General features: G+C 36.6%; 1 protein-coding gene across 3 annotated transcripts in view; it reads left to right on the top strand.

The window, feature by feature from the left end:
• The window catches only part of DTL (denticleless E3 ubiquitin protein ligase homolog), a 68,473-nt gene that overhangs the window by 28,717 nt on the left and 19,574 nt on the right, over nt 1-20,182 (top strand). For 2 of the 3 annotated variants that reach the window (XM_055234969.2, XM_055234970.2), the window contains 6 exons: nt 518-591; nt 1,933-2,036; nt 2,313-2,417; nt 6,137-6,249; nt 12,219-12,308; nt 14,653-14,788. In XM_055234969.2, the coding sequence (XP_055090944.1) occupies nt 518-591; nt 1,933-2,036; nt 2,313-2,417; nt 6,137-6,249; nt 12,219-12,308; nt 14,653-14,788 (622 nt within the window). Of the gene's footprint in view, nt 1-517; nt 592-1,932; nt 2,037-2,312; nt 2,418-6,136; nt 6,250-12,218; nt 12,309-14,652; nt 14,789-20,182 lie in introns of those variants that run through there. The other variant, XM_063613119.1, reaches the window with a different exon arrangement.

Here is a 20,182-nt window from a genome sequence, read left to right as displayed (position 1 = left end):
AGTAACATTTCAGACATTTAATCCACTTCTGAGCCAAGATAACTTGTTAAGTAATAGCAATTAGGAGGTATGACTCCACTGGGCCTCTTTTTCAGGGCATGTAATAATCTTTTATTCATAATTCTTTTGATACTCCTATATGATAATCTAGGTAGACAGCAACATTTTAGAGATTAAACTGGCACAAGAAAGTTAAATAAGTTTCTTAAGGATACACATAGCATATTAGTAGGACTGAGTCTAAGTAGATGCAGTAGGCTCAGACAAGCAAAATCCTTTAGTCACCAGTTTGTTTTTTGAGTATAAGTTGAAATATTAACACTATATAGTAAAACTTAATGATCGTTGCTAAAATTACCTCTTGGTCAGCATATATATCTGATTGAGATTATTAGAGAAGGCTTAATCTAAGTCAGTCTGGGGAGAAAAGTCGTTTTTTAGCACCTTGTTCTCTTGATGGTAAAGATTATGATGCCCAAAATAGAATCTTCTTCTTTTTCTTTTCTTGTGCTATCAGGATTTCCAGCAAAGTGTTACTGTGGTCCTCTTTCAAGACGAGAATACCTTAGTCTCAGCAGGAGCTGTGGATGGGTAAGAGTCTATTTCTTTTTTCTTCCGATGAGATCTTTTTTATGAGCTGTGATGAGGCAGTCACATAGTCTCATTATAATTGAATGTGTGTGCTTTCAATGTCAACATAGCAAGTACCCCAACTGAGAAAAGGAACTATAGATCACACTGGAAAATACCTAGTTGAAGGACTCTTGCTGGATAATTAAATGAAAGAATACATGTGTCAGGCTTAGCACATTGTCTAGCACATAAGAGCAGTGGTAGCTGCTGTTGCTATCTTAGAAAAGAAGCTGGCTGGGTAGCTTGCTTGCCTTATGCAATATTATTTAGTCACTAATTCTCATTTTGAAGAGTAAAATTTCTGTTACTTTGGGTTTTGTCTTTTTCAGGTTTAAGAATATCCTAAAAGAAGAAATCTGATTCTGGGGATGTAATTGACATTTCTGGGAGTAATCTAACTAGATTGATGATAGTAAGGTCTAATGACTTTCACATACCTGTCATCCATGATTAGTCTGAATTCTTGGCTTCCAAATAAGTCTGCTCTGTGATGCTTGTTGGTTGGTTGCGTTGTAGAATATAAATTCTTTGCAAATGGAGACTCTTTCTTTTTAAGCGTCCTTCCTATTATATCTCTCAAGGCATCCTTCACTTAAAATTTTTAATTTAAAAGATAATGGCTTACCAAACTAGGATTTCCATTATGTGTTCTGGGCACTAAAACCCTCTGAACCAAATTCTCAGGCAGAAATGAAGGATTATCTGAAGGTTATTAGTTCTGCTTGTGAATGACTGTGAAAGCTTGCTCTGTTTGTTTCCAAGAATACTGTCATTTCATATCAGGTCTGTGTTTTCAAGTTGCCTTCATGCTAGAAGTAGAGGATTAAAACAATTATCTCAATAGATGAAATGAAAAAATACTTTATTTCACAGAACAATTTGTTTAGATTATTTAAGGAGTTATGTATGGAGATATAACCACAGGGATAGAACTTGCTACTTATGATATCAAAGGATATATGCAGAATATTAAAGGCTTAGGAAGTGTTTTTTCTAAAAACAATGGAACAATTACTATCGGCACTCAACCTTCATCCTCTTTTTCCGTTCCCTTAGAGTAAACTCCAGTAACCCATCACTGGGTCAAATCACATCTGTTTCCGTTCTGTCAGAATTATAAGCCTGATATTGGAGACAACAGTATAAGATACTTTAATTTGTTTCCCAATGAAGTATCCTTACTGTACCTAGTTAATGTGCCAGAGGAGTTAGATTAAAAGTCATTTCACATTTAGTGTAATTGAAGTTGTTTGGGGTTGGAAGAAGGTCTACAAAATATTTATTTGCCTTGGTTTTTAGGATAATCAAAGTATGGGATTTACGTAAGAATTATACTGCTTATCGACAAGAACCCATAGCATCCAAGTCTTTCCTGTACCCAGGTAGCAGCACTCGAAAACTTGGTAAGCCTTTGTATAGGTCTTTTGGGGGAGATATGAGTTTTTATTTAAAAAAAAAAAAAAAAAAAGGCTAGTTTCCAGTAACATTGATATGAAAAATTCTAATACGTGAAGTTCAAAAGATAAAAACTCAGAAGAATGTTTTTGGTTTGTGTATATTTTGGGGACAAAGAATTCTGATGATGATTCTTATGAAATGATCTATTTTTGTCTTTACATTTTAACCTCAGACCTACTCACCATCATCAGGACATGCTAACTTAAGTTTCCTTTTTCTAGGATATTCAAGTCTGATTTTGGATTCCACTGGCTCTACTTTATTTGCTAATTGCACAGACGATAACATCTACATGTTTAATATGACTGGGTTGAAGACTTCTCCAGGTAAGATATTAGTCATTCAAATTATCTTACCAGGAAACCATTATGGGCTTTTTTTGGTAATGATAATTTAATGGGTTTTCTTCTAAACTGAACTTATTAAGCCATATGAGGACTTTAGCATCTTTGATTACATCCAGTGATAATTTCATAAGTGTACATTCCTTGTGATGATTTCATAAGTAAGCTGAATCATGCTTTACATGGTGACTTAATTTTATTTTAATAGAGAGTATCTCCTGAAATTATGCCCTTTGGCCTATATTTAGAATTCTATCCATTTTTGATTTAATAAGCTGTGGAGTAGATAAAGTACTTCTGCTCAGCTTTTGTCCTCTTTAGGGGCTGCTGGTTAAAATTAGGGGGCTGAATTTCTCAGACCCCCAAAATAGTTTCAGCCTACCTCAGCCTTCTCCTTAATGTTAGAGGGCCTTTTATTTCTAGATGTTTTCCCCAGCCTCACCTTTTTTTTTCCTCAAAACTTTAAAAATTGATACTTAAAACTAATAAATAAATGATAGTTTTAAAAAGAAAACCCAAGTTTCTCAAGCATGCTTTCCTCCTTTTTTTAATCCTCTCCCCACCCTCTTCCAAATCACCAGCCTCAGGCTTGCTTTAAGAGAGTTATTTGGGTTACGTTATTTTTAAGAACATCAATTTCTTAAGCAACATGTTAGTAGCCTGGTTATTCCTCATCTATAGATCTTTCAAAAACACTTTGAATTCCATAACCAATCCTCAGAGTTACCCAGTTTCCACTAAAGTGAAATGTGCTGATAAACAAGAAATCTCAAGTACAGAACTTGTTTTATTTATTTATATATATATATATATAAAATTTTTTTTTTTTTTTGAGACGGAGTTTCACTCTGTTGCCCAGGCTGGAGTGCAGTGGTTCAATCTCGGCTCACTGCAACCTCCGCCTCTTGGGTTCAAGCAATTCTCCTGCCTCAGCCTCCCAAGTAGCTGGGATTTCAGGTGCCCACCACCACACCTGGCTAATTTTTGTATTTTTAGTAAAGGCAGGGTTTCACCTTGTTGGTCAGGCTAGTCTCGAACTCCTGACCTCATGATCCGCCCACCTCAGCCTCCCAAAGTGCTGGTATCACAGGCGTGAGCCACCATGCCCGGCCCAGAACTTGTCATTTTAGCTGAGATCTTACAGAAGTTTCCAAAGATCACCCCAAGCAATCTTATTAGGACTTTAGTATCGGTGGCAGCATCATAGTCCGCATTTCTGATGCTTTACACTGGGTCTGGTTTTCATTAAACAGGAGCAATAGTATTTAGAAAAGGGAAGAGGTGTTTCTTTTTTTTTTTTTTGAGACGGAGCCTTTCTCTGTCCCCCAGGCTGGAGTGCAGTGGCACAATCTCGGCTCACTGCAAGCTCCGCCTCCCGGGTTCACGCCATTCTCCTGCCTCAGCCTCCCGAGTAGCTGGGACTACAGGCGCCCGCCAACATGCCCGGCTAATTTTTTGTATTTTTAGTAGAGACGGGGTTTCACCGTGTTAGCCAGGATGGTCTCGATCTCCTGACCTCGTGATCCGCCCTCCTCGGCCTCCCAAAGTGCTGGGATTACAGGCTTGAGCCACCGCGCCCGGCCGAAGAGGTGTTTCTTTTGCTATTTTCCTTAATGGAATCTGAGCTTGGAGAACTGCTAATTTAGTTAGTCAAATAAAATAGACTTTTCAGCATCTTTCCTTGAAAGATAAAGCCTAATCCTGATTATATTATCAGATGTACAAGAGCTCTTTCTATATAATTTTTGCTACAGTGTGGCACTGAAAAGGTCCTTGAGTTTAGTGTCCTGCTGTCCAACACTTCGCTAATAATTTAGTAAACCTTTTCTGTGCTTCTATTTAATTTCATTTGTTCAGATGGATAGATAGGTAGATAGATTAATAGATCGATTTGTTCCTTAAAAATTGCATGGCAGCCAGACATGGTGACTCACACCTATAAACCCGAGCCGAGGCTGGCAGATCACTTGAGCCCAGGAGTTCGAGACCAGCCTGGGCAACATGGTGAAACCCCATCTTGACAAAAAGATTAAGCTTGACAAAAAAATTAGCTGGATGTGGTGGCATGCATCTGTAGTCCTGCTACTTGGAAGGCTGAGGTAGGAGGATTGTTTGAGCCTGGGAGGTTTGAGTCTTCAGTGAGCCATGATCTTGCCACTACACTCCAGCCTGGGTGACAGAGTAAGACCCTGTCTCAAAAAAAAAAAAAAACTGAATGACAGCCTTGTGTGTGTGTGTGTGTGTGTGTGTGTGTGTAACGTCTTGTAATTACTTGTCCTTTTCAAAACTTCTGAATCGATCTTGGATTCGATACTTGATCTACCATGCTTTGTATTATGGTGTTTATATGTTCATAAGGATGACTTTGAAGTACTTTAAGAGCCCAGATCACCAAAGCAAGATTAAATTGAGCTCATTAAAGCCAACATACATTTTAGGAGGATTTTCAGCAAGGTTTAAACATTTACAGTGCATATCATACCAGCCTTTCTTAGACCAGTAGAGGGCAATAAATACTTACAGGTGTAGTGGGAAATTCAGGCTAGAGTTTTCCATTCATAGTTGAGAGTTGAGGAAGATTAAAAACTACAGTTTTAGAACGATGTTCAGAATAAAGGAGCTTGTTTATTTTGCAGTGATAATAGGTGATACAAATTGATTCATATCCTGCCTCACTTTCACAGTAAAAATGTCTGATGTGAGGAGTATTTGCTATGCCTGCATAGCTTTTTCCTTTAAAGCTATAAATACAAAGTTCTTTTCCAGCTTTATTCTAGAAAATGGAAGAGATTCCTGTGAGCACTTATGGAAAGCTGTTAAGTCCCCTACTAATACTTTTCTCTCTGGAGTGTGATTGTTTTTTCCTGCCTAAAGGTATCCTTAAATTCTCCAATAATTGAGATTTTTCTCTTGTATTTCCTAGTAGTGTTCTGATGTCAGACGCCTCAGGTTTTGACCTTCTTAGGATAGAAGAACCTGTCAAGAACATATGCTAGATTGGGTTACCTGGCCTTTTGCCACTGAGAGTGAGAAGGCTAAACCTAATCTAGTGCCTTACATATATAAACATAGTTTACCCCACTAGCTCTTCCACCATTCAGTCTACTTAAAGTGCTGGATTAAAATGATTTTCACATCCCAGATAAGCTATTAGTAAGTTTTAACCAGAACTCAAATGATACTTTTCACTGATTTTTTTTTCCTTTTCATGGAACAAATGTTTGAGGATCTACTCTGTTCAAAGCAGTATAAAGTCTAGTGAGGAAAAAGTAAGATACAAAATTTATCCTCAAGAGGCCTGAAGTCTAAGGGGAAATTAGATGAATATATTATGCAGTGGAAAAAATCCTACCCTGGGCTGGAGAGAGAGGGTCTTATAAAGGCATTTTACTGCAAGTTGGACATTGGCTGGATTCTTTTTTTAAGGAATGTTTTCCATCAAATTTTTTTCTCTTGATATCGCCATTTTCATACCAAGTACTCAGACTGAGTTCATGAGATTGGATCTAATATAAAGCTTCCTTCTAGGGTTTCGTTTTTCTGCCAATGTCCAGTTCCCTTGTATTTGATGGATAAAGCTAGATCATCTGCTTCAATAGGCAATACAGTGATAAAACTTGTTAGAATATATATGCTGTCTATATCCATTTGACCACTAGAAATAATAAGAGCCAAGTAATTTGGTTTTTTTCCTCTGGCAGTGGCTACTTTCAATGGACACCAGAACTCTACCTTTTATGTAAAATCCAGCCTTAGTCCAGATGACCAGTTTTTAGTCAGTGGCTCAAGTGATGAAGCTGCCTACATATGGAAGGTAAGTTGCTAAACTTCACCCACAAGCGTTAGACTGAAGTATTCTTGCAAATATTTGTTCTGTCCAATATGAGGTAAGTTTAATGTAACCACATGCTATACTATTCCTGCATCAGATATTTAGTAAAGGTTGCTCTTGGCTCTTAATATAGCTGAAACCTTACTCTGCTACAGAATGTATGACACTTTCAGGGCCATAGCTTGTCAGAAATTGACAATTCGTATCCTCTGTTTCACAAATTATTAGGAAATTGAGAATTCAGAGAGTGGTAAGAACCTTAACTACTTTGTCCTGCATCCTGGAAAACATGCTGTACTGAGTTTCTGCCCTATGTTTTCAAACTCTCGTTCAGAATACAGTATTTTGATCCCTAGGATCCTGTGCCTGAATCACCCGTGGAGCCTTGCACAAAACAGAAACTCAAAAATATTTTTATGATTAATTTATTCTTTATTCTCTCCTTACAAGTAGCTGATCTTCAGGCCACTAAAGTAGATATGGCTGCTTTATCAGATTTTTATATGTTTAATAGCATTATTTACTAATCTTTTTTTTTTTTTTTGAGATGGAGTCTTGCTCTGTCGCCCAGGCTGGAGTGCAGTGGCGAGATCTCGGCTCACTGCAAGCTCCGCCTCCCGGGTTCATGCCATTCTCCTGCCTCAGCCTCCTGAGTAACTGGGACTACAGGTGCCCGCCACCACACCCGGCTAATTTTTTTTGTGTTTTTAGTAGAGACGGGGTTTCACCATGTTAGCCAGGATGGTCTCGATCTCCTGACCTCGTGATCCGCCCAACTCGGCCTCCCAAAGTGCTGGGATTACAGGCGTGAGCCACCATGCCTGGCCAATAATCTTTTAAATAACTTTTTTAATAACAGTAATTCTAAAGTGTCTACTGTAATCTAAGAAATTTAAAGCTGTCCGTTTGAAGTCCATTGGAGAAAATAAAAATGTTACACAACAGGTAGCACTTGCTTATTACTGAAAAATGTCTCTTGAAGGAATAATTAATTATGGAAATGTTCTGGGAATTCAGAGAATGATCATTAAGGCATTGTTTACCCATGACTAAGAATTAGTTATCTTCTAGATTTCCCTGTAACTTCATAAATGTCTTTCACATTGGTGAATTGAATGATCAGAGTTCACATATTTTGGGTTTTAAAGTCATAACGTCTAACACTTCATAGATCCCATAGTTCTGATAGTATCAAATCCCTTCTCAAGAGAAAGTTATATCATTCTTTATCCTGCCAAGCTCTAGAAAGTAATATTGCTAATTTTTTTTAGGACAGGGGTAAAACCTGTTTAGTATGAAGCATAATTCTTCAGCTTAATTTCTTCCAATCCTGAGGGAAGTACAAAAAAAAAGTGATTTCTATATAACTGGAGTTGCGAAAATGCAACACTACTTTATTAAAATTTTAGTAACAATATCCTAAATAGTCTACAGGGTAGAGATATTGCTCTATCCAAGATGCTTCTATGTTGGGCCTGCTTTTTTCTACAAGCACATTTCTTTCCTTTGTTGTATTTTTAAATGCCTATAAAGTATATACTTGACTCCATCACAAGATGGAGTTTCCTCTTTATAATATTCTTCTTTCTTGAGATTTTAACTTTAACAATGTTATGTCGCTGGCACTAATGCTCTGTCTTATATTTAAAATTTTCGGTTTCAAATTTGGTCTTAATGCTTATTTTGCTACCTTTTTCCTTTCTTCTTTGCTCACTGTCTTGCCTATGTTTCCTTCTCCACTTTCGCTCCCAACTTAACTAGAGGATTTTATTCCTACCACAGGTCTGTATCTTTTAAAGTTTGTTTCTTGTTAAAAAAAAAAAAAAAAAAAAAAATTTTTTTCAAACATCACAAAAAGCATATAAAGAATAATTCAAAAAATACTTATGTATTGATCATTCTTTTAAAATTATTCTTAATAAGTTTTAATTATATGTACATAATTATGTATACAATTACATGTGTGTTGTATAGTTTCTTGATACAGTTTTTAAATTCTTAATAAATTTTTAAATTATATAGATACATAATTATGTGTACAATTATATATTATGTGTATGTGTGTAAAGTTTTCTTGACAATTCTTAAAGTTCCTTCCTCTTCTCTAGCGCAAAGGCCTTTTTAAAATTTTGTTTCGGGGAATGAAGGTTGTGGGAATACTTCCTGCCTTTAAAGATATACACTAAATATAGTTGGCCGTTGTTTCTAAGCCATTTTCAGACAACCAATCAGTGGCTACCACATACATGGGTTACCCTTTTTTAATTCCTAGGCTGGGTCACATGTCAGTGTTGAATGACGTGGTTCAGACGTGATGTTCTTCTGCCTGTCCACACATAACTCGGTGTACAGGCTCTGATATTTGAGATCCTGGCAAGCTTGCACCTCCTAAATTTGAATTTGCCTAGTGAGGTGGCTCAGTTTCTCTTTTCCATGATTAAAAAAAGGAGGAGTGGTATTTTAAGAGCAATTCCTTTCAAGCTGAGTATCCAGGCTGTTAGATTGCTCTTCTACATGTTCAAAAAGTCAGAATTCTCTTAAGTATTGGAATTTTGTCTATGCTAAAAAGCCAAAAGCCCATGGGCACAAGAAAACAAAATAGAAGGGAGTTTTGTATCTTAAGACAGAAGAGAATGGCCTTTTAATCCTCACTACTGCCCAGCAAAGGGGAAATATAATGTATTCGGACTGATATTGAGGTCCAAGACTTAAAAAGATTTAATATTATACCTTTTCTTTTTAATTTCCTATTTTCCCACCCCTACCCCATCCTCTTTTCTCTGGTTCGTTTCTGATATAGCCACTGAATAGCATCGAAGTGGTTATAAATAAACTGATTTGGCATAGTCATTCTACCACTGACTGGTGAAACGTTGAGCCTGACACTTTAGGAAGTGTAAATGATCTCATGGCAGAAATAAAGATTAGACTTGGTTTCCAACTGGGCAGAGAAGAGATTTTGTGAGGAAAAGTGCTGATATTCTTCATATGTTTCAGTACACAAAATAACTTTATGACATCTGTAGGTTAGAGCCATTTACTTCTAGAGGTACCTTCTAGTTCTAGGAGATTTAACTTTGGGATTCCTTGTGCCTTGAATTAAAGTCTTTATTTTACAAAAAGTAGAATATGTAAGAGAGGACAGTCTTCTGTGTCTGAGCATCTCCAAAATGCATGGATATAAATGTCTCTTAGACTTAATAGTCTCCTTCCTACTTAAAAGGGAAAGGAAGCTTTAAAAAATTGAGTTACGTAATTATGATAATGTTCTTATAATAATGTAGGGACAATAAATAAAAATTTATTTGAATAAAAATGAAGGATTTAAAAGCCACCTGAATCTCATTAGAAGAAATGAATCTTTCTTGAAGTAGTCATACTATACCCTAGGATAGTCCTAAACTATCAAAGCATAAAAGTTCATAAAAACGTGTTAGACATTAGTTTCTCATTTTAACCCATAACACGCTCTTCCTCCCATTTTTCCTTATTCAGATAGAATTCATATAACATAAAATTCACCATTTTAGTCATTTTAAAGTTTACAATGGAGTAGTTACTATTGTAATCACAGTGTTGTACCAACATCACCACTATCTAATTCCCAAACATCATCACACCAGAAAAAAACCCGTGTCCATTAACAATCACTCTCTAATCCCCTCTTCCTCCCCAACACCTGCTAAACTACATTGTCTTTATGGATTTGCTATTCTAGACATTTCATATAAATGGAATCATACAAAATCAGCATTTTGTGTCTGACGTCTTTTACTTAGCATAATATCGAGGTTCATCCATGTTATAGCATGTGTCAGTACTTACTCCTTTTTATGACTGAATAATATGCCACTGTGCGGATAGACCACATTTTGTTTATTCATTCATCAGTTGATAGACATTTGAGTTCTTTCCATTTTTTGACATGAATAAAGCTGCTATGAACATTTGTGTATAAGTTCTTGTTTAACATAGGTTTTTAATTCTCCTGGGAGTGTAGGAACAGAATTCTACTTCTAAGAATAGAATTGCTGGGTCATATAATGGTTTAACTTTTTGAGGAAACCTTCCCCCCACTTTTAATGCTATGTAAAGTGCCTGGCTTAGACTTTTACTGTCGTCATTGATACCTTGTTATCATATTCCAAAATGTTTTTCTAATGGATCTCTTTCTTTTTTCTCTGAAACCCTATAGAAAAATGCAAACATGTGCATATATTCTATTGGTGGGGATTTAGGGGTTTTTTTGAAACTTATTTTAATCCTTGGTGTACACATTTAGGTTCTCCTAGGTATTATAACACAAAAACTGGGAAAGGACCAATATCATGAAATTAAAAGCTAGAGGCAATAAGCAGGGTGAATCAATGGAAGAGAATAATGTGTTTCTACCAGGGATGCTCAGTAGGAGTTGAGGATTTCCTCTCCCTTCTAATTTGGTGCTACCAGACCTGTTTGGACCTTGGGTGAAGAGAAACTTAATAGACTGGGGCCATCCCAAATGGAGGAGGAAAGGAAAATTTCTGTGACTACTAATAGTTAGAGACGATCTTCAAAGTCTTTTCTAAAATATGTTACCTTGTGAAAGAATGAATTATCTCTGTGCCATTGTAGGAGTAGGCAGTAAGTGAGATTCCTGTAGATGTGGAAAAAGCTTCCTTTCTGATAAATTTTAATTAACTCAGCAAGACAAGTTAGACTCTGCTGTTTGTCTTCTTTTGCTTTTGAATTATTGCATATGTACCATTTAAGCCAAGAGAGGAGTATTAATGATTGAGTTGAATAACCTTATCAATCAGTGTGTCAGATCTCTTAGCTATAATCTGGGGAATCTATTAAGTTTACTTAGTCATTCTCACAAATAATCATTCCAGAGTCACCTCCAGTTTCTTCATACAAATGAGCCATGATTCAGAGCCTCAGGAAAATGAAAAGAGAATAACTTCTCTCAGCCCCAACCTCCTTGCTCTTTTGAAACACACATGCTAATAATAGTTATGTGAGTTTGTACTCCTTATTGTGCTGATTAATTCCCATGGCCATTTGAAAGAGATTGACATCTCTTGAATGAGTCAGCTGTATGATGCTGTCAAATGTACATAACTGGTGGCATCTGATGATGGAAAAATATGATTCTTAGTCACATGTACAGGACAGTACAATGTGACCCTTCTTTCTGCATTAAAATATATTAAAATGCGAGTGACACTTACTTGAAAATTCAAAACTTCTCTCAGAAAATTAACTGAAATACAGTTTTAGAGGAGAAAAATGTTTTTCCGGAAAGGATACCAAAGTGCCATGTTAAATATAGTTTATACCCCTTCAGAATGAAGGTTATCCAACTCAAAATGAAGGAGTATAAGTTTGGATTTTGTAAAAGTTAGTGACCAGCTCTGTTGGGACAAGAGGACGGTCTTTTTTTTGGAAGGAAGACCATCATCTTGTCCCAAGAGAGCTGGTAGCATGTTTCAGAAATCTTCAGGTTTCACAGTTAATTTAGTGTTCCTAGAAGTAGCTGACTAGGGATCTGAAAATGTCTACGCTGTGTAAAAACAGGACTGAGTTGTCAAGTTGACTACTTAAGGATGGATGCCATCCTTCCAGAAAGTTTACCACCTAAGGAATAAGGGACAATGCCAGTCTTGAATTTTAGTCAAAATATATATATGGCTAGGTTGTCCTGATATGAAATAAGAACTATCCTGGTGTGTAAGCTCATGTTATTTACTTATTTTGACTGTTTTCATTGTGTTTTCCCAGATCAGTAACAGAAATATTTCATTGCCCACTGGAAATCTTTTTTTTTTTTCCCCAAACTATAATTAGGCAGGTCTAGTGGCCTTTGGTAACAGTCCTAAAGCTCTCTAAGACACACTTCTGAATTCAAAGGCCTCTATCTGGGAAATCTAATATTGCTTTGCTGACTTGTTTCTTTTTGACTGGACTAGGTCTCCACACCCTGGCAACCTCCTACTGTGCTCCTGGGTCATTCTCAAGAGGTCACATCTGTGTGCTGGTGTCCGTCTGACTTCACAAAGGTTTGTAAATGAATCTCTGTAGTTGGTTTAAAATGTAGATCACAGGTTTATAGGTTTTTCTAAGGTTTGAGAATGATACAAATTTTTATGTTGAAGTTGAGATTTTAAAGACCTAAAGGCCATCCAGGATCTATATTCACATTACTCAGGCATATTCTGCTTTTTTCTACCCATACCATAATGGTATTATGCCCTGTGAAATAAGGATAGATTTCTGGTTCCCTAGAGTTCTTTCTTTCCTAAAGTAGAATTAAGTTAACTTAATTAAAATTTTCTATTAAAATCTAAGATAAAAATACAATCTAAGGTGAGAACTAGTCTTTTTTACTTTTTAGATATTATCAATGTAGTATATTAAAGGTAACATCTTGACAGCCCAATTTGGGTTTTCACATATGGCTAACAAAATGGTTACTGTGAAGTCTTAACATGTTAGGTTATCTATTGCTAAACTATGTAAGTAGGTCTGAAATGTTTTAGATACTCCAGAAAGAAGACAATATGCCCACCTTTTAATTTTTTTATAGTGACACTTTAAGAAACAAAAAAACCCTAAAATGTAGAAAGGCCAGAAACATTAAAAACTATGTATATATTGGAATTTCATATAATAGTAGCTCAAGTTCCAGTCATTCTCCCAAACCCCATTGCTTCTGGTCTTTGAGTTATTCTGGGTGCTACAGGAAATCTTATTTCTGTGGAGGTCTCCCCTTTCACGTATGACGTTTTGAGGTTTTGTTGCCTATTGTTCCCATCTGTTTTTTATCTTCCTGAAACTTCTCATGGTCTGGTCTATTTGTGGCATCCCTGCTAGCTTCCAGTATTGCTGTGGATTTCTCCTTATTCTTGTTACCATTTCTGTGCTCAACTTCATGGCAGACCTTTTCTTTTTTTTTAAGTCATTGCTTTAATCACCCAAAATTACATATTAATGATATTTTTTCCTCTGAGATTCCATGTAATTTCTTTTAACATGGAGTGTTGCATCTTCATGGTACTTACTAAGTTGAATGATTTTCGAATTATTCAGTTAATTATGTCATCTTTTTTTAATTGTCATATATTATCCTTACCCCTATGCATCTCAAACATCATATATTAATTATCCTTATTTCCTGTGCTCAAAGGAAATAATAGCAGGGCTGTTTACCTATACTAATTTATTGGCTACTTTTTTAAGTCTTAAAAATAATTTCATCCCAAGCCTAGAATTAGGAAAGTAAAATATGTTTTGTATTGTTTTTGTGTTTTTAATGTCTGGCATTTGGAATAGGAGAAAGCTGGGTTTAAATTCTAGCTCTTCCATTTCATTGTGGTTACTTTGGGCAAATAACTTTATTCCCATTTTGCATATGAGAGTATTTGAGTACAAAGCTTTTAGAGTGTGAGAATTAAATAAGATAAAGAATGTAAACTACCAGACACATAGTAGGTGCTCTGCAAATAACTGTTGTTAATAAACTATAGAGGAACTGTGAGATTCCAAACATTTCATATTGAACAGTTAAATATGTGTATCTTCTTTTGGCCTCCCAGTAAGGAAAGGAAAAAGCTGCCAGTCTCTTGGGGGCCAAGACTTAAGAGAACGTGTATTCTTTTTTTCTTTCTCTTTAGTGACTGAAATAGAGAAATTATATAAACAAATGCTGGGGAACAGCTCTGGTACCAGTGGCCATTTGCCACAAGCTCTTCAAGCTGGACTTTCTCTGCCATAAAAGGGTTGGGACCAAGATCGAGAATAGTCAGATATTTTTAAAGGGGCAAAGGTTATTTTTTAACTTCTTTCAGCCTAGTGAACTTGTTTTCCCAGATTGCTCCTTTACCTATCAGAAAAGAATCTCAAAAGGAATGGTTTCCTTCTACTTGTCACAGCCTACTAGAGTCATGGGCCAAGTCTGATCTTGCAAATGGTGCCATTACTTTAGCAATGTGGCACAACATGCAGAATTCAGAAGAAAGTTGTAGAAATTGAATGTTGGTAACATATACTGATGGATCATTTAACAGAAGAGTAAAAAGAGTGTCTTAACTACATATTTTGTATTTATACAGAAGATGATAAAGAGCCAGAACTTTAGATTAGATAAGAAATGACCAGTAACAAAAGACATACTAGTAGAATGTATATGAAGAAGAAACTAAAGAGTCAGCTTTGTTGGAAATCTGGAATGATTACTGAAAGCAAGAAATGGATGTACATGATCTTTAAGATATTATTTTCTATATCCTGTTTATTAGACAAAATAATTCTCCAGTCACAAGGCCTTAAGACACACCTATTTTTTAATGTATTTTGAATCTTTGATTGAAATTTCTTAATTCCCTTCTTGGTACTCCCTTTTAGATTGCTACCTGTTCTGATGACAATACACTAAAAATCTGGCGCTTGAATAGAGGCTTAGAGGAGAAACCAGGAGGTGATAAACTTTCCACGGTGGGTTGGGCCTCTCAGAAGAAAAAAGAGTCAAGACCTGGCCTAGGTAAGGATATCATATACTTTGCAAGTTTTTTACGGTTTGACTAGTTTAGTCCGACAGTACAGAGTAATAAGCTAGATTTGATCTTGCTTTGGTATATTTTTAAAGAGAATCAGTATCTTCTTGCCATTCATTCTTTTTGATAAGTATTTCCCAAGCACTACTATGTTTATCATTTACACAAGGTACTACAGTGGTGGATTTATTCAACAAGTATTTCTTGAACACCCAGTATGTACTGGGCCCTGTTCTTAGTTTCTAGGGATTCAGCAATGAACAAAAGAATAAAAAATCCTGAAGATGTAAATAGAGCTAACATATTAGTGTGAGAGGCAATAAACAAGATAAAAAAGTAAAATGTATACTGTGTCAAATAACAATAAGGGCTTAGGAATAAAGGAAATAGGAAAGGGAGAAGGGCAAGGGTGAAGTATGCTATCAAAATTTTATATTAGGTGACCGGGGGGCCTCAATGAAAAGATGGCATTTGAGTAAAGAAGGTGAAGTAGTAAGCCATATAGATATTTTAAAGAAGAATATCCCAGGCAGATAAAAGTACACAGGCCCTAAAGCAGGAGCATGCTTGGCATATTTTCTCTTCCTCAGAGAGGCTAGCATGGCTGGCCCCTAGGGCTGGAGCAGGCAAAGGAAAAGGAGGGAATAGTAGTAGAAAATGAAATTCTGTGAGACTTTGGCTTTTATTTTGATAGACAAAAGTCCACCAGAGGGTTTGGAGCAGAAGAGTATCATAATTTGACTTTTAACTTGATCATTCTTGCTCCTGTGTTGAGGATAAATTGTAAGGGGGTCAGGGTAAAAGCAAAAAGCTACTTTTAAAAAGCCATTGAGATAATCCAGGAAATGATGATGGTGACTTAGACCAGAGTAGTAGCAGAAGCTATGATGAGAAGTCATTCAATTTTGGATATATTTACAAGACAGAGCCAACAGAATATGTTGAGGGATCAGATGTGGGGCTGTATGGGAGAGTTATCAAGGATGACTTCAGAGATTTTGCCTAAGAAGCTAAAAAGATGGAGTGTCATTAACCTAGATAAATATCCCCGCAGGAAGAGCAAGTTTGGGAGGGAACAGCTGGAGTTCCATTTGGGCATGTTGTTTGATATGATTATTAAACACCCAAATGGACATGTCAGGGAGGCATTTCGACGTTTAATTCTGCAGTTCAGGGTTGAAGTTGCAGATGTGAGGTTCATTATCACACAGGGTGAAGATAGCTATAGATAGAAAAAAATAGGCCTGGGGTCTTGGGGTACCCCGATGTTTAGAGGTTGAGGAGGTGACAAATACCATTAATGCCTACTGAGCAGCTGTGGCTCTTACTTACAGAGAAGTAAGAGAAAAACTGGGAGAGTGTTACATCCTGGAAGCCAAGTAAATAAGAGGAGAGAGGGATGAATTTGATTTGATGTTTCTGGCATACCAAATAAGATGAGGCCTAAAAACTGACCAGTGGATTAGGCAATTGTAGGGGTTATTTGGTGACCTTAATGAGTGTCGTTTTGGTGGTATGATGGTGGCCTGATTGGTGTCATTCATGTGTATGACTTGGGGACTACAAGTATAGATGTTCTTTCAAGGAGTTTTGTTATAAAGGAAAGAAGAGAAGTGAAGTGGTAGCTGGAGAAAGAAGCAGGGTTGAAGTTTGCTGGGTTTTTTTTTTAAATAGGAATATAACATTTTGCAGTGATTGGCAGGATCATATAGAGAGGGGGAAATTGATGCAGGGGAATTTGCTGGAGCAATGTTAAGCATGAGGGGATGCTATCTGATACACAGTAGGAGGGTAGGCCTTTGCCAGGAACGTGGATAGTTGATCCATAGTAACTGGAGAAAAGGTGGAATATATAAGCATGGTGCAGGTAGGCTACTGAGAGATGGTGAGGAGAGAGGTGGAGAGATGAGATGGCCATAACTTACAGAAGTTTCCTTCTGTTCTGATGTTAGAACATGAATCAGGGTTATTAACTGCGAATGAGGATAAGGGAGAAAGGGAGTAGAGATTTTAGAAGAGATAAGAAAGTCTGAAGTTGTCACTGAGAGAATAGAGGAATAAATGGACAGGAAAATGTGATTGTTGGGCTTCAAGAGTCAACTTGAGGCTGGCAAAAATTAATTGAAAGTGAGCACTCCACATGGTTGTGTGTTTGCTATGCAAGTACAAGTATACTATAGGTAGAGAGCTGGATTTAACCAGGGATGTGGTTTAGCAATGCAAGTGAAGAAGGAAGTTGAGGGTGGATGCAAAGAGGATGATTATGACTATAGGATATAACCTTGGTAAGGAGGCATATTAGTCCATTTTCACACTGCTGATAAAGACATACAAGAGACTTGGCAATTTACAAAAGAAAGAGGTTTAATGACTTACAGTTCCACATGACTGGAGAGGCCTCACAATCATGGTGGAAGGCAAGGAGGAGCAAGTCACATTTTACGTGGATGGTGGCAGGCAAAGAGAGATTGGGCAGGGAAACTCCCCCTTATAATACTGTCAGATCTCATGAGACTTATTTGCTATCACGAGCACAGCGTGGGAAAGATCTGCCCCCATTATTCAATTACCTCCCACCAGGTCCCTCCCACAACACATGGGAATTCAAGATGAGATTCAGGTGGGGACACAGCCAAACCATATCAGGAGGGAAGTAAGGATATAATGGGGCCAAGGGATAGTGTAAATGTGGTACTATCAGCGGATTGAGGATAAAAGATTGTTGGAATTGAAATACTAAAGGGAGCTCGGAAAATAAGTGGTGATGAGTGGGATGATTGAAATTAAGATAATGGAAGATTTCCAGGTATTGGTAATAATAAGATAAAGAATAAGTGGCTTAGGAGAGTGAAAGGACAAGATTATTATAGAAGAAGGAGGTCAAGAAACTGAGAAACCAAGGTATTGGAAAGATCATGTACATGGATTTTTTAATCACCACAAATTGACAGAGATAATGTTGAAGAGGGTAACAATGAACCAAGAGCAAAAATCTTCAAGCAATGAGCCACCCACAGTGTGGATCCTCAGGGTATCAATAGATGTGCTGTATAGTTGTACTTACATGGTAAACACACAACCATGTGGAATGCTCACTTTCAATTAATTACTGCTAGCCTCAAGTTGACTTTTACTGGCCAACAATCATATTTCTCTGTCCATTTATTCTTATATTCTCTCAGTGACTGTTTCAGACTTTCTTATCTTTAAGCTTGAGTTTTAAGCTTAAAGATTCATTTTACTTCAGCCATCAAGGCCTAAGGTTAATGGGCAATTGAAGGTGAGAAAGGGAAAATAAACAGGTTCATTTTTCTAATGACTTATTTAGTTGCTTATAAGATGCAGAACTAGACTTCAGAGGAGTCTTTTGCTCGAAGTCTGGTTTCTGTAGTCTTTGATGGTGCTGCCTTATTTGTTCTTGCTCTTTGCTTTAATTAATTTTTTTTTTTTTTTTTGAGACAAAGTCTCACTCTGTCGCCGAGCCTGGAGTGCAGTGGCATGATCTCAGCTCACTTATTCAAGCAATTCTCCTGCCTCAGCCTCCCGAGTAGCTGGAATTACAGGCGTGTGCCACCACGCCCAGCTAATTTTTGTATTTTTAGTAGAGATGGGTTTTCACCATGTTGGTCAGGCTGGTCTCGAACTCCTGACCTCAGGTGATCCACCTGCCTCGGCCTCCCAAACTGCTGGGATTACAGGTGCGAGCCACCGTGCCCAGCCCTAAAAATTTTTTTCATTAATTTAATATTACAGTTTAATAAGTCAGCTAGTTCTACAAGAGCGAATAAGATAAACAGCAGTCCACAGACCAGCTGCCTCATAGTTTCCCTTTTCCAGAGGCAACCTCTTTCAAATCTTTTTGCTGATTCTTTGATATGTATGTCTAGACCTCTAAATAGTTCTGTGCATTTCTATTTATTTTTTGCAATTTTCAGCTTTATTAACTTCTTTCCTTTGTAACATGAGGATTTAACTCCCTTTCCTGTGTCCCACCACTATCAAACCTTCATACTCCTCATCCTCCTAATATAGTCATGATTTTGGTTAAATCAAGATAAAGCTCAGTTCCTTTTAGTATGCAGTTGTCCCTCAGGATCCATGGAAGATTGGATCCAGGAACCCCCAACAGATACCAAAGTACACAGAAGTTCAGATTCATTATATATGGTGTAGTATTTGCCTATAACCTATGTACATTTTCCCATATACTTTTATCATCTCTAGATTACTTAAAATACCTGGTACAGTATAAATGCTATATTAACAGTTGTACTATATCATTTAGGGAATAATGACAGGAAAGAAAAGTCTGTACATTAGATTGTATTAATGACTACATAACTCTAATATAGTTGACTCTCTGTATCTTGAGTTCTGTATACTGGGTTCCACAGCCAGGCATTCAGTTAAACTACAAATTGAAAATATTAAAACAAAAACAGACACAACCATCTTTTTTCGTGTTTTTGTTTTAATATTTTCAATTTGTAGTTTAACTGAATGCATGGCTGTGGAACCCAGTATACAGAACTCAAGATACAGAGCGTCAACTATATTTAGAGTTATGTAGTCATTAATACAATCTAATTCTAGAATATTTTCAACACCTAAAATAAGGGTTCCAATTTCTCTTATGTTCTTGTCAACATTTGTTATTGTCCATCTTTTTCATTATACCCATCCTAGCAGGTGTGAATTAGTATCCCATTGTGGTTTTGATTTGTATTTTCCTGATGGCCAGTGATGCTGCACATCTTTTCATGTGCTTATTGGCCATTTATATATTTTCCTTGGTGAAATGTCTATGCAGATCTTCTGCCCATATTTTAATTGGGTTATTTGTCTTTTTATTGTTGAGTTGTAAGCATTCTTTATATATTCTGGACATAAGTCCTTTGTCATGTAATGATTTGCAATGATTTATTCTGTGGGTTGTGTTTTTACTTTCTTGATGGTGTCTCTTGACACATGTAACTTTATAATTTTGATGAAGTTCAGTTTATCTGTTTTTTCCTTTGTCACTTATGCTTTTGATGTTAAATCAAAGAAACTATTGCCTATTCTGAGGTAACAAGGATTTACTCCACTGCTTTCTTCTAGTTTTTTAGTTTAGGCCTGTGATTCGTTTTGAGTTTATTTTTGTGTTATGGTGTGAGTTAGGCATTCAAATTTTTTACATATGGATATTTAACTTTCTCACCATCACTTGTTAAACAGACTATTCTTTAGCCCATTGAATTGTCATGGCACCCTTGGTAAAAATCTGCCAAGAATCAATTGACCATAAATGTGAGGGTTTATTTCTGACTTCTCAATTCCATTGATCTATGTGTCTGTCCTTATTATAGTTCTGCATTGTCTTCATTACTGTAGCTTTGTAG

This window comes from Symphalangus syndactylus, chromosome 19 (assembly GCF_028878055.3).
Source record: "Symphalangus syndactylus isolate Jambi chromosome 19, NHGRI_mSymSyn1-v2.1_pri, whole genome shotgun sequence".
In the NCBI taxonomy this organism is placed as follows: Eukaryota; Metazoa; Chordata; class Mammalia; order Primates; family Hylobatidae; genus Symphalangus; species Symphalangus syndactylus.
Note: the sequence above shows the minus strand (reverse complement) of the source record. Positions and strands in the feature narration are given on the sequence as shown.